The following is a 22,016-nucleotide window of genomic DNA, read 5'->3' as shown; positions in this document are numbered from 1 at the left end:
TTCTGTTCTAAAAGCAAGTCAAGTTCTACAAAGATGCTGAGAAGGAAAAGCTAATTCTTTAGGGCAGACTTGTTATTAAGTGTGCAATTATCAAGCAGATCACAGTTGCTAAAAGAACACAGACAGGTCTTAAACCTGGGGCTTCTAATTAAGGACTAAGGCAAGACATTACAAACTTCCTTTGTATTTCAATCCATTTCTGTTATAGAAACCACCCAGTTTGTGCTATTTTATTATATATAAGAAGTCAAGTAAGCACATTTCTTGAGAGTCAAAGTCAAGAAAAAAGCCACGGCATGGTCCATTTAGATGAACCTTTTAAGAAGTTCCAGTACTTTCTGATTTCCCATGAGACTCACTCTACTCTTCATCTCACTTTGTCATCATTCACAATTTGCAATCTGGACTCTGTCTTCACTTTAAACTGACAGTGTGGGATCATAATAAGGACTCTGAGAGCCTGAAGTTGGTGCAGCCCTTGCTATTTTTGGTGGCCACTGCTCTTGAAATAATGGTATTCACATGCTTGACTGGTGAAAACACTCAAAAACATTCCTGGAGTACGAACAGACAGGACCAGGGAGGGGAGAGAGCTTTGGGAATAAAAGGCCCAGTTGATAACAGAAGTGGAATGTTTGTGGAAGAAAAAGGTCCAGTGTCACGGAACTGAGATGGGGTGAAAATAATGTATCAAGGCAAGACTGAGTGGCAGTAGGTGAGAGAGAACAGGAAGAAGTTGCGAGAAGGGTTGGGGTTTCCCCACCCCCACACCCCGTGCCGTTCCTTGGAGAGTCTGAGTATGGAGCTGCGTGATCACATACAACTGCTGCTGCTTCCACCCAGAACTTTTTCATTTTCACTTCCGTTAGATTTTTAACCAGATAATCACAGCATCATCTTGTGAAGCACACGGGATTGAATATTATAAAAGAGAAAGTGGGGGAAAGATTTTAGCTAATGCAAAAGGAAAAGAAGACTCAGAGGTAAACAAGAAAGATGCTCAGCCATCCCGAGGATGCAGGAAGTGCCGGAAGGCTGTGTGGTGCTGGCCGACCTACTTGCAGCCTCCTGGTCCAGTGAGTGAGGAGCGGCTGAGGAAAGGGCGCCCCAAACCCCGGCAGGGCCATCCCACTGAGAAACCAGAAAAGGACAGGTTCTTGCCTGTAACATAAACACCTGTGATTACAATAAATGACAGTCCTGTGAGAATCAGGAGGCTGCAACTGAGAGAGAAGAGAGATGTTTAGAGAAGGCAACTCAGGAAGTCTGACCAGCTTGGGGGACCTGAGGGAAAATTTCTAAGAAGCTGATCTGGTTTCCAGGAGCTGAAAATGGGGTCACGGGTATATGGTTCCACACAAGACCACCGACAGGGCTTGAAAGGACTCCACCATGACACAAGAGTCAAGCACACCCAAAAAACCGCTACTGCCAATGTCAATTGCATGTGTCATCCCCTCGTCACCCTCTCCACTGGCAGCTGGCATGGGGTGCAGGGACCAGAGTGTCCTGATTCAACAGGTGGCCACGGCCAATGGTCCCGAGGCCCTGCCTGCAGTGATCCGGGTCAGGGGCACAGTATGAGCACTGGGGCACTTACGCTGAGTAAGGATGTGGGGAAAGTGGGGAAACCCCAGAGCCTGAGCAAGGCCACCTTCTTCGTTGGTCAGACCAGACAAACGACTGAACCAAAAATACTTCCATAAAGGTGAGCTCCATTTCAGGTGGAGTCGACTCAGTCGCTTTTAAGAGTTTTGTTGCTGGCGGTGCACTGGGAGTAATTGCAAATTCACAAACTACACCCAGAAGAAAAGCTCCATTAGGAAAGACAGCCTCCTTTCAACTCTGGCAGGACTGACCAAAGGTTATCAGGCATGTGAGGGACCGGCTGGTCTACAACATCACCAAGGGCAGAAGGGGAAGAACTGGTTGTGAAGGGAAAGCCCAGAGGGAGACAAGGGTTTCTAAGAGGAGCGACACGTGCTGACAAGTGGACTGTTAACCTCTGCAATGTTCGCACCAGAAGCAGTGGAAATTTCCTCTCTAAGGTGTTAAGAGAACGAGCTTCCACTATTTACAGTGCTTTGAACTACATCTCAATTAAAATGCAGAAATAAGATGAAGTGGTCTAACAAGGACCTACTGTGCAGCCCTGGGAACTCTGGTCAATGTTATGTGGCAGCCTGTACGAGAGGGGAGCTCGAGGGAGAATGGAGACATGTATAATACATGTAATGTGTGGCTGAGTCTCTTCGCTGCTCACCTGAAATGGTCACAAACATTGTCTGTTTATTGGCTATATTGTTTAGTTGCCAAGTCATGTCTGACTCTTTGCGATCCCATAGACTGCAGCCTGCCAGGCTCCTCTGTCCATGGGATTTCCCAGGCAAGAATACTGGAGTGAGTTGCCATTTCCTTCTCCATAATTGGCTATACCCCGGTACAAAATAAAAAGTTAAAAAACAGTAAGATAAAATTATAAAGTAAAAAAAAGTGATTAAGTGGTTTATTGAGGCAGTATGTGATTCAGTCTATAGTTCTCACCTGGCTACTCAAAACAGCCACCCTCTGCTATATACACAACAGGTTAAAGAACCAACGATGAATGGTAAGTTATAAGTATTTTTCGGATACCACCAAAGATTGTGGAACTGTGAATGCATGACCTCAAAGTTCTACCAACTGAAAAGAAACACTGCATAAAATGTATTTGTCATTTTGCATAAAACCAATGACATCTGTCACTTCCATTCCATTTCAGGAAAACTATAAATTTGAGCAACTGACTTTTACTCTTCTGAAATTCAAGCTCCTTGTCTGAAAATAGGAATGAATGTTTGCCCACTTTCCTAACATCATGTATATGAAACTGCACTGTACATCGTGGCATAGTATGTTATTCAGATTCAAAGATGCCTAAAAATAATAACTAACATTTGCTCAGAGCTTATTGTGTTCTAGCCCTGATGTTAAGTGACTTGTATGCATTGTTGAATTCTCACAAGCCTATTTCATATTTTTGAAAGGAGGGTCAGCAAACCCTGAATGCAACTAGAGTGCTACAACAGGAAGTGACAAAGGAGCCTGTGGACTGTTGGGTGGACAGGTCCTTCCTGTTAAGGGCAGAGCAGGCAACATTCCAGAGGTGAAAGAAAAAAAAGATGGCAATTGCCAAGGAGAAGAGTAAGCTCCCTCTTCTTCGCTTGTAGCTCAGACAGTAAAGAATCCACCTGCAATGCAGGAGACCTGAGTTTGATCCTTAAGTTGGGAAGATCCCCTGGAGAAAGGAAAGGCTACCCACTCCAGTATTCTGGCCTGGAGAATTTCACGGACAGAGGAGCCTGGCAGGCTACAGCCCATGGAGTTGCAAAGAGTCGGACACGACTGAGCAACTTTCACTTTTACTTTCTTTTCCCAACTATGCACTAATAAAAAAAATAATTAAAAAAAAGTAATTTTGTTACACAGTGAAGTTCTGGGGCCCATACCCTATAACTTAAGAACAATCAAGCCATAATTTTTCCTTCTCCAGTGTGATTGCTATGGGTGGGAGAATGAATAACTTCAGCAAGAAGTTCACTTTTCACTTTGACTTGAACTGCTGAGAAGGGAGCCTCTGGAGGACAAATCCTTGAAACTCCTGTCACTAAAAACTGACACTTGCCATCTACCTCTACAAAGATCAAATTATAAGCCATTGCAGCTGCTGACCTTCAACACCTTCTGAAAGGAGTTCAGGATGGAGATCAGGAATGAGGCACACTGTGCTCTGGGAAAAACTGACAGAGCAGGCCTTCGGAGAGTAAGATATTTTCAGGAGAAGATTTTATGAGCCTAATTCTTATATCTCCTCATATCTGGAAAAGCATGAGAATCCATCATGGTGACATGTGCTCCTCATGAATAGCAGCTGCCTTCAGGAGACTAGCAGAAACCTTCTGCAAAAAATATATGCTTGATTTCACGTATTTCCCCTTCACCGAAATCACATGTATACTTGGCCTTCCCCTGACCTCTTTGGAGCAGTTTCTCAGAGCTATCTGAAACGCTGTGTCCCAGGCTACAGCCCTTACTTTGCCCCCAATAAAACCTAACACAACTTTCATGCCGTATGAGTACATATATTCAGTCGACACTCACTCAGGGAACTGAGCTGTGAGAGGCAGCAGAGCCTGCATGAAGGTTGGTTTCACTTTGCCGATTATGAAGCAAACCGAGTTTTTCTCCGGTAAAAATGTACCATGGATGTGACCACGAGACTGTCTGAATTAAAAGGGCTCACACCTTTTTGACAAGACCATGTCAGAAGTCAACTGAATCCAAATGTGATTGGATTGTAGGGGAATAATGTGAGGGAAGGCTTGGAACTCACATTAACTGCTCTTCAGCTCCTTCACTTCTGCCCTGCGACCTTCTTGAGAGCTGAAGGAGATCGTTTTCTCACAGGTTAATGGAGCCAGTGTGAGGGCCAGCTCTCTGAGTTATTCTTCCCCTGAGAGAACGGCCTCCAGCTTCTTCTGAAGCTTATGAAAAAGGCCTCTTCACAGGCTTCCCATATAAGTCCAGTCATCTTCTCGACTTTGCCCTGAGACTTGAACTCTCAAGAATATTTATTTGTTCTTTCCGCTCATAAAAACAGGACCCATTGCTTTGGGCTTTGTAAGAATGTACACAATAATAAACATGATACACTATAAATAGCATTGCCATTCCAACCACATCTGACAGAATTCCCTCCTGACATGCCAGGCACAGAGGGTCTGCAGGCCAGGCGCCATTGGACGGGGCTATCAAGGTGATTCCAGAGGTAAGAGTCTCCCACTCAGATTTACAGCTAAAGAGCACTAGAGATGTTACCAAAAGGCTGCATGACATTTAAAAACTTAGCATGTCAAAGGGCTTAGTTACATAATCATCACCAATTAGAAAGTCACTGAAATAAGTGAACTTTGCTTCTATTTCACTTTAACTGATAACTGCCTTTTCCCTGTTGACATTTTCTTTCAGATTAACCAAGTGCTGCCAGGTCTTCTGTCTTTCAGGCCTCTCAACAGGCTTGTGAGAAAAGACAGGCTGAGGGGTTAAATACTTTTGTCTAGATCACTTGGCTAGTCAAACGACAAAGCAGAGAAGCAAAATTCAAGATTTCCCAAGGGAATCAGTATTGCTCCCATTTCAGGGCACCTCCCCCAAAACTTTCAAGATGCTGGCTCCTCATTCTCTTGCCTGGAAAATTCCAAGGACAGAGGAGTCTGGCGGGCTACAGTCCATGGGGTCACAAAGAGTCAGACACAGGTTCAGTTGAACCTGAGTGGCCACGGAGCAGTCTTTTGTCCCCTGATTCCACACGGCCCCTGAAGCCCTCTCACTCAGCACCTCTCTTTTGTGGAAGTATTAACACTGGTCTTCTGGTCACACCACCCTCCCCACTGTTGTCTATGGCAAATGGACAGGCTGTGCCTCTACATTTTGGGGTGACTTTGCACTTGTCTCACAGCTTTTCTTTACTGTCAGTCTTTGCCATCACTCTGGGAGTGATTCCTTATTAGCCTGGATGGTCCTTTACGGTATCTTAGTCTCTTTCTTCCTTGGCTCCTCCCACCTCCAAATCACCATGTTCATCATTCACTGGGAATCCACCCTCTGTGCCCACGTGCTTAGCTGCTCCGTGGTGTTTGACTCTTTGCAACCCTGTGGACTACAGCCCGCCAGGCTCCTCTGTCCATGGGATCTGCCAGGCAAGAATACTGGAGTGGGTTGCCATTCCCTTGTCCAGGGGTTCTTCCCAACCCAGAGATTGAGCCTGGGTCTCCCACATTGTAGGCAGACTGTTTCCCATCTGAGCCACCAGGGAAGCCCTGTGGGTAAATAAGGTTATGCATAATACATCTTTAATCCAATCAGCATCAATATCTGTTATCCTTCTCTGGGCTTTCCACCATTAATCAGATTAACCAGCTGGAAATGACACTTTCTTTTATCATGTTATTCTCCACAAGTCCAAACACCTCAGCTAGTAATAAAGATTAGTTGAAAATATGCCTCTCCAGTCTTACTTCTATTTCTTTTTGTCATGGGGTTTCCAAACTCCTTTTTCTTCTCTTTTTCAAAACATGATGATTTTTTTTCTGCTTTCTTCCACCCTCTCCACATGCCCTGTTTCTAATGATTTTGCCTTCCAAATGTATTCAGGTTATAAGTAACTTGTGATTTTTAAATTAAAGACATGCATAACTGTCAACCAGAACTTCAGATCAGCATGAGAAAAATCAAGCTTACTTAACTACAATAATATCATTTCATTCAAAGCAAATTAACCTGAGGTTCAAGCTGGACTGTGCATTCTTATGGAGGATGGTGAGGGATAAACGTATGGATTTTGGAAGCTTTCTGAAGTACAAAACTTAGCTTCGGATCCCTGTTTCTTGGCCCTCCAGGGGTGTGGGTCTCAGATTGAGAATCAGATCCTGAATCAACTTTTTACTGGGCAGATTCATCTCATGTCCTGGTCCCGCCTCTGTCCTTGTCCTCACGTCACTCCTTCTGCATTTCTGATTCTGTCTTTCCTTCAAGGGCAGCTCAAGTTCCACCATCTTCCAGGAATCACCTGCTGACATCCCCAGACCACGGTAATCCTCCTACCCTCTGATGTCAGCTATCACATATTTTGTGTGCCATTAATTTGCAGAAGTTCAGGCTTTAGATTACTACTTACCTTATGTGCTTATGTCTTTGCTTCTATATTGTATTTTAAACCTCTTGAGCATGGGAATTAAAAAAAAAAACACCCAAACCAAAAATATTTCTTTACTCTTCCTGGGCATGCTAGACAGTACTAAGAATTAATAAATGTCCATTTTTAAATGATCATTCTCTTAGGAATCATGACAAAGGATTAAAGTCAATTTTGGTCAAATAATGCCCACCACAGTCCTCACCTACCTCGCCAGCAGGTCAATAAGTTCAAGCTTTGACATCCCATCCGGAAGCAGTCGAGGAATAGCAGCCACACAGGTCCTGAAAAGATCTATTTTTGGCTTTCTTTCACCCCTGGAATGTGAAGACAAAGTTTAAACATAAGTCAAAGGTTGTGAAAACATTTCTAAAAATTGGTCAAATATATAAACAAAGACTAGAATCAAGGCCTTCTGAATCACCGCCTGGTGTCTGCTCCATATTATTTTTTTTAAAACAAAGCTATTTTAGTGCTCGTTTAAGCTTTAATAGCCTCAAAAGTATAAATGATAGAAACTCACAAAAGCTATCCTTTGGGTTTAATTTTTAAAATTCCTTTTATACTTATTTAGTTTGCGAATTCTCAATAATACATTTTTAATTAAAATTTTTTGTTTTAGCAAACATCAGCTAGCTTCAAAAAAAGCATTAAAATTAAAATTCCATGTTATTCTTAATATTTATGCCCTTTATAGCTTGGCCAGTTCTAAGAGAACTTATGAACATGTAAATGTTGGACAGAGGTAAATATCTGAAGAGGAAAATGACAGTAGCAGAAGCATTCTATCATACACCTTTCCATTCAGTGGTTTTCTGTAGGTTTTGGTCCCTGTGGGCTGCAGTAAAAATACTGAATTTACTAAAATGCCTAAATGCATCAGCATGTAAGAAATGTATTGTAGTCATTCCTACATTCAGCACTGAAAAATAGGATTTTAATATATACAAGGAATGGTGCCTCTAACAAATATGAAATCCGAAAAGCTTCTCTCTCTAATGAGTTATGCTTCTTCTCTCAGAGTCCCCACTGCTGATTTTTGCTATTTTTTTTTTTTAGTGCATCCAAAAATAAGCCTTTCATATTGTCAAGTAAAATCCTGAAATGTATATAATTGTGCACCCATTTCTGATTGTTAAAATTATACTGATGGTCCTGACCTCTATGGAGATTTCCTCTTTCTAAGCTAATTAATGTCTTCTATGGGGCTTCCCTGGTGGCTCAGCAGTAAAGAACCTCCCTACCAATGCAGGACACGCAAGAGACTCAGGTTCAATCCGTGGGTTGGAAAGATTTCCTGGAGAAGGAAATGCAACCCACTGCAGTATTCTTGCCTGGAGAATCCCATGGACTGAGGAGCCTGGTGGGCTACAGTCCATGGGGTCACAAAAGAGTCGGACATGATTGAGTGACTAAACAAAGAACAATGCCTTCTATATTCTGCTGTAAAATCCGAAGGGAAAATATAAATTTGGTGATAAATTATTTAAAGTTTTACTAGTTTAAATAGGTAACTGATTCTTAACCACATATTTTATCAATAACCTTTATGGGAAAACTCAGTTACACATCAAATCTTTCAAATAACTTAAGTGATAAAATAAAACAGCATATTTAAATTCTGACTTACTCCTCTGAGAATAAATGTAAAATTAGCACCAAATTAACATAGTCCTAGGATACAATAATGAAAATACAAAGTAGCACAGAAGCAATTTTTTCCTGGAACAGTATATTCTATTCTGTGTCAGAAGAGAAATATAACGAGCAGAATCCATGCTCTCTGTAAGCTAAAGAGGATAATCGGACAGCAATTTTGCTCTGTGACTACTTTTTATCATGTGTTTGTAACTTTGTTAGGAATGAATATAAAACTATTTATGTGAAAAATAAGACATGTGTCATTTCTAAAATATTTTGTTTTTGTGGGAAGTCATAAGATTATTTTCTCTTTTTCCATAGTCATTTTGTGGGGGATGCACACAGACTATGCAGAGTCTTGAAGACTCTTCCTTCAACTGAAGGAAGGAGCAGACTTCAAATGACATCTGTGACGGCTGGACAGAGTTAGAGCCTGGTGACTGATGTGAGTGCTCGTGTGTGACACAGACAGTCATTTCAATAGCTCTCCTGACATGCTCTCCAGATGTTTTAAACACCTGGGATTACTTTCCTATCTGTCGGAAAACAGATTGACCCTGCCTGGCCTGAAGTGTATGACCAATTCTGCCAGACAGAATTCCCAGCTGATAAAATGAGCCCAGATTAGAAACTCTCAATGGTGCCTGGTTTCCTTTTACTGCATTCCTCACTCCCTTAGCTTTTATACGAGGTGTATGAGTCCCCCAAATAACAAGTGTGTGTTGAGTCAAGTCTGACCTTTTGTGGCCCCGTGGACTGTAGCCCGCCAGGTTCCTCTGTCCATGGGGTTCTCCAGGCAAGAATACTGGAGTGGGTTGCCATTTCCTACTCCAGGGGGATCCTCCCAACCTGGGGATCAAACCTGTGTCTCTTGTGTGCCATGCATTGGCAGGTGGGTTTTTTTTAACACCTGTGCCACCTGGGAAGCCCCAAATAACATAGTATTTATTAATAGACATTATATAACTAACAATCATATTATTGTATTTACCATTATTAATATTTTTGCCAGCATAAAGCACAAGAAGGATGAGAAATGGAAACAGCAACAGAGAATGCTTCATGTTCAAGTTCATACCCTCAACTACCAACCCCAGTAACCGTTTCCATTAGCGTGGTGTGGACCTCAACTCTCTTTCCCTAAATACTTACATGATTCTCTAATGTTTCTCCTTGTTTTTTTTTAGAAATGCAGCCATGAAATATTTTCCACTCAAGGGTCTGCTTTAAAACCTAGCACAAAAACTCTTTCTAGCCCAATTTGAGGGTCTTAAGATGGTTGACTAGGAAAAAATAAAGAATCACCTTAGAAAAGGTTTGAGGTATTATTAAAATACAAATGAAATGTTTACACTTACATTTAAACCTGTACCCTTTTAAGGTTTTGAATATATTGTTTTAGTCCTGACCTGTTTTATGACCTCTGCATTATAAACATAGTTTTTCTTTATTTATCATTATTATTATTGTTTTGGCTGCACCACATGACTTGAAGGATCTTAAGTTTCCCAACTAGGGATGAAACTCGTCCCTAGCAGTGAAAGCATGGAGTCCTAACCACTGGACAGCCAGAGAAGTCCCTCAAAGTTTTCTTTCAAACATCTTTCATTTGTTGACTGTTTTCAAAGGAAACAACTATATGGAAGAAGTTTTAAAAGCACTTCTTGTATCTTCTACATTATCAACTGAAAACTGCTTAAACATATTCAAAGAGTGCATAATAAGGAAGTTAAAGGTTTATGGACAATCTGGCAATTTGTGAGATAAGTACTAGAGCTGTAGACAAGATATTCAATGTTATTAATTTTGGTCACTATCAATTCTGCTATCATTTTGGTTGAAAAGTCTACAGCAACATGCACTCCATATCATTTCAATCAAATGATTGGCAAGCTACAGGAAAATACACATTGTATAACCTATTTTTATTAAAAAATATATATATTTGTGCTGACATTGGGAAACTCTGGAAGAAATCACCCTGAATCAAGGAATGGCTACAGATTTTAAGTGGAGCTCTGTAGAGGTTTTCATTTTAACTTGCCATACTGCTAAATATGCATTTAAAATAATTCTGTATTTTTAACTTTATTTTATCATGTTTTGTTTCACTGTACTTTGCTTTTAATATACTAATGTTAATACACATCGATAACATGAACTTTCCTACATAGGTAACAACCTTCCTGCTAATGGTGATATTTAGAACTGGATATGCTAAGAATCAGCCTGCCAACATAGAAGCCTCAGGAGATGAGAGTTTGATCCTTGGGTCAGGAAGTTCCCCTGGGGTAAGAAATGGCAACCCACTCCAGTATTCTTGCCTGGAGAAGTCCATGGACAGAGGAGCTTGGCAGGCTACAGTCCACAGGGTCGCAAAAATTTGGACACAACTGAGCACACATGCTAAGTGACAAATAAAATTTTTCTAATTATATTTTCAGAAATTTATGCCACAGGTACCAAATATATTTAATTCACAGTTCAAGAAAGTCCAAACTTTCTTAAAATGAAAAGTCACAACCAAATCCATGTTCCTGCCATAAGCAATCAAAAGTAGCAAATACAAATGGTGTGAGTTTCTAATGAAGAGCACTAATTACAAATCTAGATCTCGGATTTGGCTAAGAACATCTGATTTCTACATTTTAAGCTACAAATACATTCTCAAAATCCAGTATTTCTATGACACGGTTACATAGAGAATATTAAGCAGGTTTAACTCTCACATTTCAGGAATACTCACTAGGAACAAGTGAACTTGTGATTCTTAAAGATGGTATGATTGTAGACTGGTGGTGTTGCTATTGCACATGGGCTTGGGAGCAAAACATCACTTCTGAAAAATGTGGACCAAGAAAGTCTTGGGCCCATTTTCTAACCTACTAGGCCTAATGATACTTGAAACACAGCCAAAAAAGATCAATCTTGGGTTTGACTTTACTTTTAGAGTTAGCCAAATACTATCAAACTATGTTTTTAATATCCCTAACACTTCTTTAAAGGAAATCAATCCTGAATATTCATATATTCCTTGGAAGGATTGATGCTGAAGTTGAAGCTCCAATACTTTGGCCACCTGATTCAAAGAGCTGACTCCCTGGAAAAGACTCTGATGCTGGGAAAGGTTAAAGGCAAAAGGAAGAGGCTGGCAGAGGATGAGATGGTTGGATGACATCACGGATCTGAGCAAACTCCAGGAGACAGTGAAGGACAGAGAAGCCTGGAGTGCTGCAGCCCACAGCGTGGTAGAGTCAGACATGACTTAACAACTGAACAACAACACTTCTTAGAGCTGATTCTAAGATGAGAACAGTACACAAATTAAAGGAGAAAGATCTCTGCTGGTGTCTTTTGGTTCATTAATCCTTCATTGAAAATTTAGTCCTCATTTATACTCACGTGATCATGTCTTCAGGTTCTTTGTTTAACATCTGGACATTAGTCAGCATCATACACCTTCCTACTTCTTTATCAAGGTGCCTTAAAATGTTGTCCACAGCTTTTCGTACTTGAGAGTAATATAATGACATGCCTGAAAAATATGCGTTACAGTCACATATTTGACTAAATCTATCAAAGAGTGAAATTACCAGTTTATTTATCCTCGGTGATGTATTTTTTATTGAAGACTTTCTGTGAGTCAATAATTCTTCGAGCAGAATCTAATTCTGCTAATTAGACCAGTCTATTTAGCAGAGTTTAATTCTAATTCTAATCTCCTATCTGCAGGATTCTTAGCATAGTGCCCACATGCAGTGGGTGTTACGCAAAGAATCATTTAAATTTAACACATAGGAAATCTAATTCTTCAAAGTGAAATATTTTCCAGAAGAGTTAAAATAAATAAGGAAACAAAGGTCCATGCTGGAATTTTCATGTTTCTGTTTAGTATAAAAAAATATCACCATGATGAGTGATTATCTGAATAAAAGATAACAAAAGACAATGCTCATTTGGGGTTAGAATTTTAATAACTTTATATTATGAATATAAATATAATTATATTTCCCTGAAATAAACATTTTTTTTAGTAAAAGTAATAAAATGGCTTCACATTATAAATTTTTAAGTGAAGGAAGATGTATTTCAGTGATATTATTTTTATCACTCTCGACAGAGTGGAAGACAAATGTGTATAGAATATGTATTTCATATATGTATATACATTTTCTATAGTTATGTATATAATATAAATGTAAATTGCTTTGCATTCAAAATTTGTAATGAAATAATTATTAATGGTTATTTCTCATGTATTAAACTTTTTTGAACTCATTTAACCATTTCATAACTAAAGATAAATATTTTAAAGAAAAAAGTTTCCTCATATGTTTCCTCCAGGTCTTTGGAATCAAAGAACTGTCTTAAAAAGTTTGAAGCATGTTTATAAATTCATAAACTCAGTAAAAAAGGAAACAAATGCAAAAAGTTATCTCTTTGGGTTAAGATAGTTAAATTAAAAAGAAAATAATCTTATGTAGGCTAAACCCAAAATATACCCTGGCAGATATAGGGTTTGGCATGTTTAAAACACAGATTAAACTAATTTTACTGGGGAAAAAAAAAGGAACCATAAAAATGGATGCAGGAATGAATAAGTGAATGAATATATTTATATTGCTTTATAAACAGGATTATTTACAAAAGACACAGATATCTTAGAAATTTACTGTAAACTGCAGATAATCAACATTAGAAGTTTGAAAAGACCAAACTTAGATAAAAATCTAACATTTAAAAAACAAAATGCTTAACAGGAAGTTCCAAAAAGTTTAAAGGGCAGTAAAACAAACCACAGACTAAATCAAAACAATTCATGTTGAAATGTCTCATCAGCTACTTTTATGAATATCTTTTAAATGTATATCTCAATAAGAGTGAGTATCTACTGGTCATTTTAAAGGCTTAATAAAACCCAGCGTGAACACATCTTTGAAACCCACCTATCATTTTGGCTTCCTCTTCAGTTAGTGTCTTACTCAGATATGTTTTCTTCACCCTCAGTGTGTTTCCTGAAGGGAGAACAGCCCCGGTAACTGGCATGGGAGGTTCTCCATCTTTCTGCTGCAAGCTATCGGCTATGACCAAGAACGCCCTTAAGCCAATATTCATTCTCTGTAAGAGACAACACATTCATGATGAAGAGAAAGACCCAATTACTGTTGTGAAATCAGACCAGCAGTCCTTTAGAGAAGTTAAGCATGGCTTGCCATCTAGATCAGAGTGGGAAAGTCATTTAAAAGGCACAAGAGTTTAGGCCAAATCTGACAGAATAAACAGACAGGAGTTTGAGCAAGCTCCAGGAGATGGTGAAGGACAGAGAAGCCTGGCATGCTGCAGTCCATGGGGTCGCAAGGAGTTGGACACGACTGAGCGACTGAACAACAAGACAGTAAAATTAAATTCCTGACACTTCTGGTGCTGCATCACAAGGAAGCAACTGGAAAGATTTCCACCAAGCTTGCAGGTTCATTAAGAGATGATCAGACTCATTCTCTTTGGGGGATCCTGGGTGCACCTCAAAGGGACAAGTGGTCACCCTCTGGAGCTGCTTCATTAGGGTAAACCGAGGTCAACAGAAATCTCTTCCGTCTCCTGGAAGGAGACATGTTACTTCACAATGACTGGATGAAAAAAAAAAAAAAAAACAAAACAAAAAGAGTTCTAACTGTGAATCACAGAAATAAGAGTTGTCTGCTCTGAACTGCAGGTGACTTTGGAGTCACAAAGGCTGGTGAATTTGAAAATAAATTTAAAGAATTCAAAGCCATAGAACCTGTTACTGATAACAACACATAAGCTTATAAGAAGAAATGTCCTTCTGGGCCAGGTCATTATCTTCCTCAGTCTCAGATGAGGTATAATACTGACTCTAAAAGATGATGCGGTTTATCTTCCTCAGTCTCAGTAATGGCTCCAAAAGATGACACAGTAAGATAGTTGCTTCCAGCAGCAATCATCTTAAAAGGCCATAAGGTACTAAAACATCTGTTCTTCCTTTAATAGCCACGTGTAAACATTTACACTCATATTTTCAAATCACATCAAGTTAATAAGTTCCCTAAGTAGACTACTCCCTAATGCAGAAAATAATTACCAGTAGTAACACTGATAACCCAATTACAATTTATTGAGTTCTTAAAGTATATCTAGAACTGCACATTAACTCTCATCTTTAAAACAGCCATGCAAGGAAGGTATGATTATTCTTATTTTTCAGGTAAGGAAACTGAGGACCACGTAACTAGTAGTGGGAAGCTAAATATCCAAGTTGAGTTTGCCTGGATCACCCATTCTGTAGTACATGATTACACGTACTTATAAGATGAAGTAATACTTCAGTTCAGTTCAGTTCAGTTGCTCAGTCGTGTCTAACTCTTTGCGATCCCATGAATTGCAGCACTCCAGGCCTCCCTGTCCATCACCAACTCCCAGAGTTTACTCAGACTCATGTCCATTGAGTGGGTGATGCCATCCAGCTATCTCATCCTCTGTCATCCCCTTCTCCTCCTGCCCCCAACCCCTCTCAGCATCAGGGTCTTTTCCAATGAGTCAACTCTTCGCATGAGGTGGCCAAAGTATTGGAGTTTCAGCTTCAGCATCAGTCCTTCCAATGAACACCCAGGACTGATCTCCTTTAGGATGGACTGGTTGGATCTCCTTGCAGTCCAAGGGACTCTCAAGAGTCTTCTCCAACACCACAGTTCAAAAGCTGATTATTTTAAAGACTTATTTATTTATGGCTGCACTGGGTCTCTGTCACTGCACACAGGTTTACTGCAGTCATAGCCGGTGGCGGCCACTCTCTAGTTGTGCAACATGGGCTTAGTTGTCCTGTGATATGCGAGATCTTCCCAGATCAGGGACTGAACCTCTCTGTTCCTGCATTGGCAGGTGGACTCTTTATTACTGAGCCATCAGGGAAGCTCTGACTTCTAGTTTTAAACTATTAATTCAAGCTTCAAGGAGTAGGGATATTTTAACCAGGATGTGGTAAACATGTCTCTGGCCCATTCATACCCAATACAGTGTGTATTTTATGATTTTTATGGTCTTCACTAATACTCTCTCTCCATTTTCTAACATGAAAAAGTATTAATTAAAAAATTGACTGTATATTAAAATTCATTAGTTCCCTCATTTATTTTAGCAGTTCTTTCTGAGATGTTTTCTAGGCTTGTGGATTTTTTTCAAGACACAGCAATCATTTGGGTGAGGAAATACAATGTTCAGTTCAGGAGGTGCAGTGCCCATAGGATGACCGTGAGTTGACGTAAATGATCAAGCCATTATCTGCAAGTGGATTATCCAATTTATGAGCCATTCTGCCAGTTCTCTTAGTTTTCCTTTCCTCTGAATGGTATCAAGGACAGAAGTAAATTGGAATAGTTTAAGAAGTATATTTTTAACTTAATTTCAAAAATAATTTCTTATCATGTTTTATATAGCTCTGTATCATACCTCTCCTTCTATTATCTGTCTGGTCTTATGAAACTACTTAACTTTCTCAAGGCCAAGTCTCAGGTTCCTTTCTGTAGAATGAGAATACTAATACCTATTGATCATATAGGGCTATGATGAGAATTAATGCTAGAAAAGTTCCTACTAGCAAATATATTGTAGGCAAGAATCTTCACTGTTTTCCTATTGAAGTCAAGTTTACTGAGATATAATTCACATGTAGTAAAATGTACTTTTACTTTTAAACATACATTTGGCATATGATGAACTTTTCTAGAGTCCTTCCAATTTTGAGAAACACAGTCTGCTATCATCATCACAGTCAAGATGTAAAATATTTCCATCATCCCCTAAAGTTCCTCTGTGTATCTTTCAAGTCAGTCCTCTCCTCCAAACCCAGCACTTTACTATCAGGGTCTAATTTCTGTCTATAATTTTGCCTTTTTTAGAATACGATATAAACAGAGGCAAACAGACACAACCTTTTGTGTCTTGCTTATTTCGCTTAGTGGGATGCTTTTGAGGTGCTGCTGCAATATCAATAGTTTGTTCCTTTTTGTGGCTGAATAGTACTCCATTGTACTAATGACCCATAATTTCTTTAGACATCCACCAGCTGTTGAACATGAGTGGCTTTCCTGTTTTTAGTGATCATGAATAAAGCTCCTATAAATATTCATACAAACCTTTATGGACATAGGTTTTAATTTCTCTTGGATAAATACCTTGGAATGGAAGTGGTGGATCATATGCCAAGTGTATGTTTAAACTTATAAGAAATTACCAAACTTTTCTAAAGTGGTGTACCATTTTGAATTCTCACTAAAATAGTATCAAGTTCCAATTGCTCTGTATTCTTCTCAGCACATCTCACCTTAGTTTTAACTTGCATTTCTCTAACGATTTACGATGTTGAGCATCTTTTCATTGGTTTACCGGTCATATGTATCTCTTCTTTGGTAAAGAGGTTCTTCATTTTGCCCATACAAAAAACTGTATTATTAAGTTATGACAGTTCATACATTCTGGATAGAAGAGTTTGTCAATATATGTTTTGCAAATATTTTCTCACAGTCTTTGGCTCTACGCTTCAGTAAACATCATCTTTTAAAGTGCATACTTTATTTCGATGATGGTCAATTTATCAACTTTTTCTTTTGTAGTTCATAATTTTTGTATGCAAAGAAATTTCTGCCTACTTAATGTCACAAAGATTTTGTTTTCTTCTGGAAGATTTCTGATACAGGATTTCACATTTACGCTTATGATTTATTTTGAGTTAATTTTTGCTGACAGGGCAAATTATGGGTTGAAGTTCATTATGTTGCAAGTGATTGCCCAACTGTTCAGCACTATTTATTAGAAAGACTATCCTGGGATTCCCTGGCTGTCTAGTGTTTAGGACTCTGTGCTTTCATGGCAGGGGGCCTGGGTCTGATCCCTAGTTGGGAAACTAAGCTGTATGTCATAATCAAAAAAAAAAAAAAAACAACAAAGACTATTCTTTATCCATTGAAAAGCTTGGAACCACTGTCTCTAGGCAAGAGAAGACTCTTTAGTCAGTGGGTCATGGGCCTCATTTCAGCCAAAATTCCCTGAATTTACACTGGCTTTGCCCCCCACTCATCGGCTCACTGACTCTGGCAGCAGCCACTGTGGACCCCTGTGATGTCATTAAAAACTAGACAAACTCCTATTTGGGGCTTGCTGGGCTCAAGGTGCTGCTCAACCTCAGCACCAAGAAGAGCAATCAGGGTTTGTGAGAGGAAGCAAGAGGATATAGGAAGGCTCAGTTCCCTTTGCTGCTAACCAGCTGCCTGTGCTGAGCCTCTGGGCTCTGGGCCTCCTTCCTCACCGACATGATGAAGGAGCCACACAATATCACAGTGATGACAGGAACAACCTTTTAAAAAAATTTTATGGTGTGCAATGTCTTACAGCTACTAAAGGTGGAAGAGCTGGTGGCAAGCAGTAAATTCAGCTCTGTTGACTTCTGGATCAGTGTTCTCTCTACAATCTCACAGGTACGAGGCTGCAAAGAGGCCACTTGCCAGGCATATTTCTCTTGGCCAACAATCTTTTTCGAGGTCCAAAACTGAGTGTGCTTTTCATTTGCATAGGCAGCCCTTCCCCTTGCCACCCTCTAGGAAGTACATCATATCTGTTATACATGCATTTCCATGACCTTCCATAGTTCAAGAACTATGATGCTGCCACAGAATCAAATATGCAAACATTAACTTATTTAATTTCACTATATTTTATCATTGCATGCATTGATTCTTCTCTGCTCCATCACTTCCCAAAACTCTTCAATTTGCTAATCTGCATCAAAATAAGTTATAAGTATTGACTTTTCTAAAAGAAACCACCAGACTTAGAGCGACAGATTACCTTTTGGAGCAAGGTTTACTTCCTTCTGCAAGAACAGAATATATCAACCTTTAATCATTCTAAGTCTATTCATCCAAAAATCTTACTTCTGAAATTCCACCAGGTGTACTATTTTTGTCAAATACCATGGACAGAAAACAATAGGAGACTTTTTGGAGAGGATGGCCTTCACTCCACTCCCCAAGATTGCAAAGCGAAGACACGCAGAAGGGTCATTCTTACCTCTGGATTGAGACTGAAAGCTTTTGCTGGTTTTCCCACACAAAGGAAATCAAAAATTATTTCTTTCATTGCAAAATCTAAACGTTCCTATAGTGAAAAAGAGAAAACAAAACCAAGTGTTAAAATACTCACTTAACATGAAAATGCCTGTTTTCATCATATGCACCAAACAGGTGGCTGCTGAAAGAAGAGGGGTCCTGCTTCATTTTATGCATCACAGAGAATCCCTGGTGGAAATCCATGTCCATCTGAACCTTTGGTTCAGTTTTCATGGGGTGTGTGGAGATGCTATCATTTTATAATATATGAAATTAGACCCTGATACACAGAATGACTGAAAATTAAAACATGACAAACCAAAACATTCTGAGTATCTGGGCTTGTACACACTACAAACTCCTCCTACTTGTCCTACAAATGTTTACAACTTCTTAAAACTCAGTTTAAAAACATAGTTTTAAAAATACCCCTACAAAATGATCATTTTCTTCTGTTATCTAACATTTCCAATCCTTTGGCTTATAACAGACAATCCTGCAAGGGAAATGAATAATCAACAAATGACACATTAAGGTCATTTAAATGAGAACATTTAAGGCAGATTCTAATAATTTGAGACAGTGACTACTAAGACCTGTCATCTTCATTTTATACAACCTATTTCAGAATAATCAAAGCACATTCTCAGCCACATGATAACTTAATGTAGAAAAGTTCTGTTAATTCTGCAAAGCGGCGGATGAATTAATGTCCATAATGGAGTAATGTCCTTTCCCTAAGTACAAACATTACAGAGGCATTTCATTATACTAAACACACAGAGAGATATCACATATTAAATTACCTGTAAAGTAGCAATAGAACTTTATGTCTTTATGTCAACATCAATTACACTTCAACAGTATTTTCACGTTTGTTATTTCCCTTTATCCACACAACATTCTGAGGGGTACTGGGCAAGCATTCCTATTCACATTTTACAAATAAAGACACTTAGAATGAAGATGTTCCAGGACTTCTTAGGGTATAGAGCTGGCTCACGATTTCCTAGGTGGTGGTAGCGGTAAAGAACCTGCCTGCCAATGCAGGAGATGCAAGAGATGTGGGCTCAGTCCTGGGTCGGGAAGATCCCCTGGAGAAGGGCATGGCAACTCACTCCAGTATTCTTGCCTGGAGAATCCCATGGACAGATGGAGCCTGACAGGGTACAATCCACAGGGTCATAAAGAGTCGGACACGACTGAAGTGACCTAGCACTCATGCATGCTAGCTCATGGCAGAGGACAGACTGTAATGAATGACTTTTCATGCTTCTCCATAAATCACAAGGAAGTCAAAGTGGGGATAAAACCATTTACACACAAAGTTTTAAAAAACAGAAGTCCTGGGTATAAATAGTAAACCAACATTAAATGTTTAATATTATTGGACCCAGTTCTTAAGTAGAATAGTATGTGTAAAGTGCTTTGAACAGTTCTTGGCTTGATATTAGCTTGATAAATGCTACTACTCATGTTACATTCTTCTTTTTCACAGGGTGAAAGTTAGATCATTATGATTTACTCATCCAAGTTCAGTAACTGTGATCTTCTAATTTCCCACAAATATCAGACTCAATTTCCTCCTGACTTGTGGAATCTAGAGCAAAGAAGCAGGAAAAAACACAGTCGAGGAGTCATGAGACCCTTTTGCTAATACTCTCTGTGACCTTAGGTGAGTCACTTAAAACCTGTCTCTCAGTTCCTTCATTTGTCAAGTGCTGAAATCACTTGGCACACCATGTCACAATTTGTTTTGAAGTAAAAAAAGAAGCTATGTGTGAAAACACTTGCAAAATCACTCTGAAAGGTCTATACATGTAAGATATTATTTTAGACTCTTGGTCTGTTAGTGATTCCTAAGGAGGTGGCTACTTAAAGGCAATTAGAAGACTCCCAGAAGCATCTCCATTACCTGGGCGATGAACTGGATGATTTTCACAAAGATGTTGAGAGGCATATCCCTTGGCACCACACCACGGGACCCTTTGGGGAAAAGTGTTGTGATGATGGTTATAAGACGGCTGAAAGATAAGGGGAGGAAAAAAGAGAAAACAAGCAAGATTGGCTGAGCTCCAGGACTTCAAGGGAAAACTTCATCTTATCTAAGTATCAGAGAGAATTCAGAAAAAGAAAACAAACCACTTCATTTCTTTTCCATTAGCATAATTACTCTATGAAAAGTTTCTCTGGAAAACTAAGGGCAGCTGGAAAATTATAGCCATTTCCTTTGTTAAAGCGGCAAATGTAACCCTGACACGGAATTTGGCAATCCCGGTAGAGACTGGGGTTTCTGTAATGGCTGCTGAGCTAATGTCTAAGAAAAGCCTGAAAATGTCCAAAGGACTTAGATCTTTTAGAAGCTGTCAGCTTTGAACAGCCTCTAGTTTGGTTAGGGTGGGTAGCAATGAAACAAAACACCCTCTTCATTGTCTGAGTGAAGTGGTTACCATTAACTTAGTGATGGGGTACCATAAACCCAAGCCAGCTCCTTACCTCTGAGTAGCTGTGTTGCTTTCACATTTAATTCGGATCATGTAAACCCAAAGTAATCTGTACAGAGATTCCAGTGCAACTCGAGCCATCTTGGGGTCTTTATTCTACATCAGAAACCAAGATATAGATTGCAGATTAAATGGCATGACATCACTCTTCACTTTCTTAGAGGTCTTTCGCTTTTATGCTTACTCCTCTTCCCTGTTCATTTATTCATCTTGTCACAACCATTGTTGTGGTTCTATTCTTAGTGTAGATAATTCGGGTCCTGATTTTTGAAGATTTCATAACTGCTTAGATACAATCTAGGATAAGTTTACCTTTAAGCTACTTGCTGAATAAAGATGAGTCACATAAATAAATTGGATGGAAAAGACTATAGGGAGTAGCTTTTCAGATTTAGGAAAGATAGAGTTCTTATGCCAAAACAGTTTTAAAATAACTCCTTGATGTGATCATTATAAAATTTGAAATTTCAATTAAAAAATTTTAAATTTCCACATGCATGTTGGTCTCATTCTGGCTTTTTTTCTTCTATTAATCTAAATAAATAAAATGATAAAACATCACTTTAATTTTTGAGGCCTTATGATGTGTTTTATTATCTAGTATGGCCTATCTTCCAACATCCACTGTTCTTTTTCTTTCTATTTTTAGAGTTTTCTCATATATTCCTGTATGTTTACTCTTCCAAATAAACTTTATAACTACTTTTTCTAGCTCCAGGAAAAAAAAAGTCCCAACTTTTTAGAAACATACATTTACACATAAAGGATTTTTTTAAAAATCTTTTAGTGAAACAAGTGATAAAACTTACAATTTGTTGCATGTCTTAGATACATACAGGAACTTTAAACTAGTAAAGTTGCATTTAAAATAGTCTATCATTTAAAAAAAAATAGTCTATCATTTAAAAATGTCAGGAATTCTAATTATCCTTCCTCCAGACCAGTAAAGGTCTCTAACATGCTTACACACTAGTTAAAAGCAGACTCTAGACACACACTGCCGGGTTTTAAATCCATCCT

At 39.0% G+C, this 22,016-nt stretch overlaps 1 protein-coding gene across 4 annotated transcripts in view; it reads right to left on the bottom strand.

Annotated features, from left to right (window-relative positions):
* The window catches only part of FRY (FRY microtubule binding protein), a 321,997-nt gene that overhangs the window by 111,381 nt on the left and 188,600 nt on the right, over positions 1–22,016 (bottom strand). For all 4 annotated transcript variants that reach the window (XM_070471761.1, XM_070471762.1, XM_070471763.1 and 1 more), the window contains 6 exons: positions 20,989–21,092; positions 20,408–20,516; positions 18,455–18,541; positions 13,321–13,492; positions 11,777–11,909; positions 6,943–7,050 (listed from right to left, as the gene is read on the bottom strand). In XM_070471761.1, the coding sequence (XP_070327862.1) occupies positions 6,943–7,050; positions 11,777–11,909; positions 13,321–13,492; positions 18,455–18,541; positions 20,408–20,516; positions 20,989–21,092 (713 nt within the window). The remainder of the gene's footprint in view (positions 1–6,942; positions 7,051–11,776; positions 11,910–13,320; positions 13,493–18,454; positions 18,542–20,407; positions 20,517–20,988; positions 21,093–22,016) is intronic.

The sequence above is a fragment of the Odocoileus virginianus genome, chromosome 8, assembly GCF_023699985.2.
Source record: "Odocoileus virginianus isolate 20LAN1187 ecotype Illinois chromosome 8, Ovbor_1.2, whole genome shotgun sequence".
NCBI lineage: Eukaryota > Metazoa > Chordata > Mammalia > Artiodactyla > Cervidae > Odocoileus > Odocoileus virginianus.
Note: the sequence above shows the minus strand (reverse complement) of the source record. Positions and strands in the feature narration are given on the sequence as shown.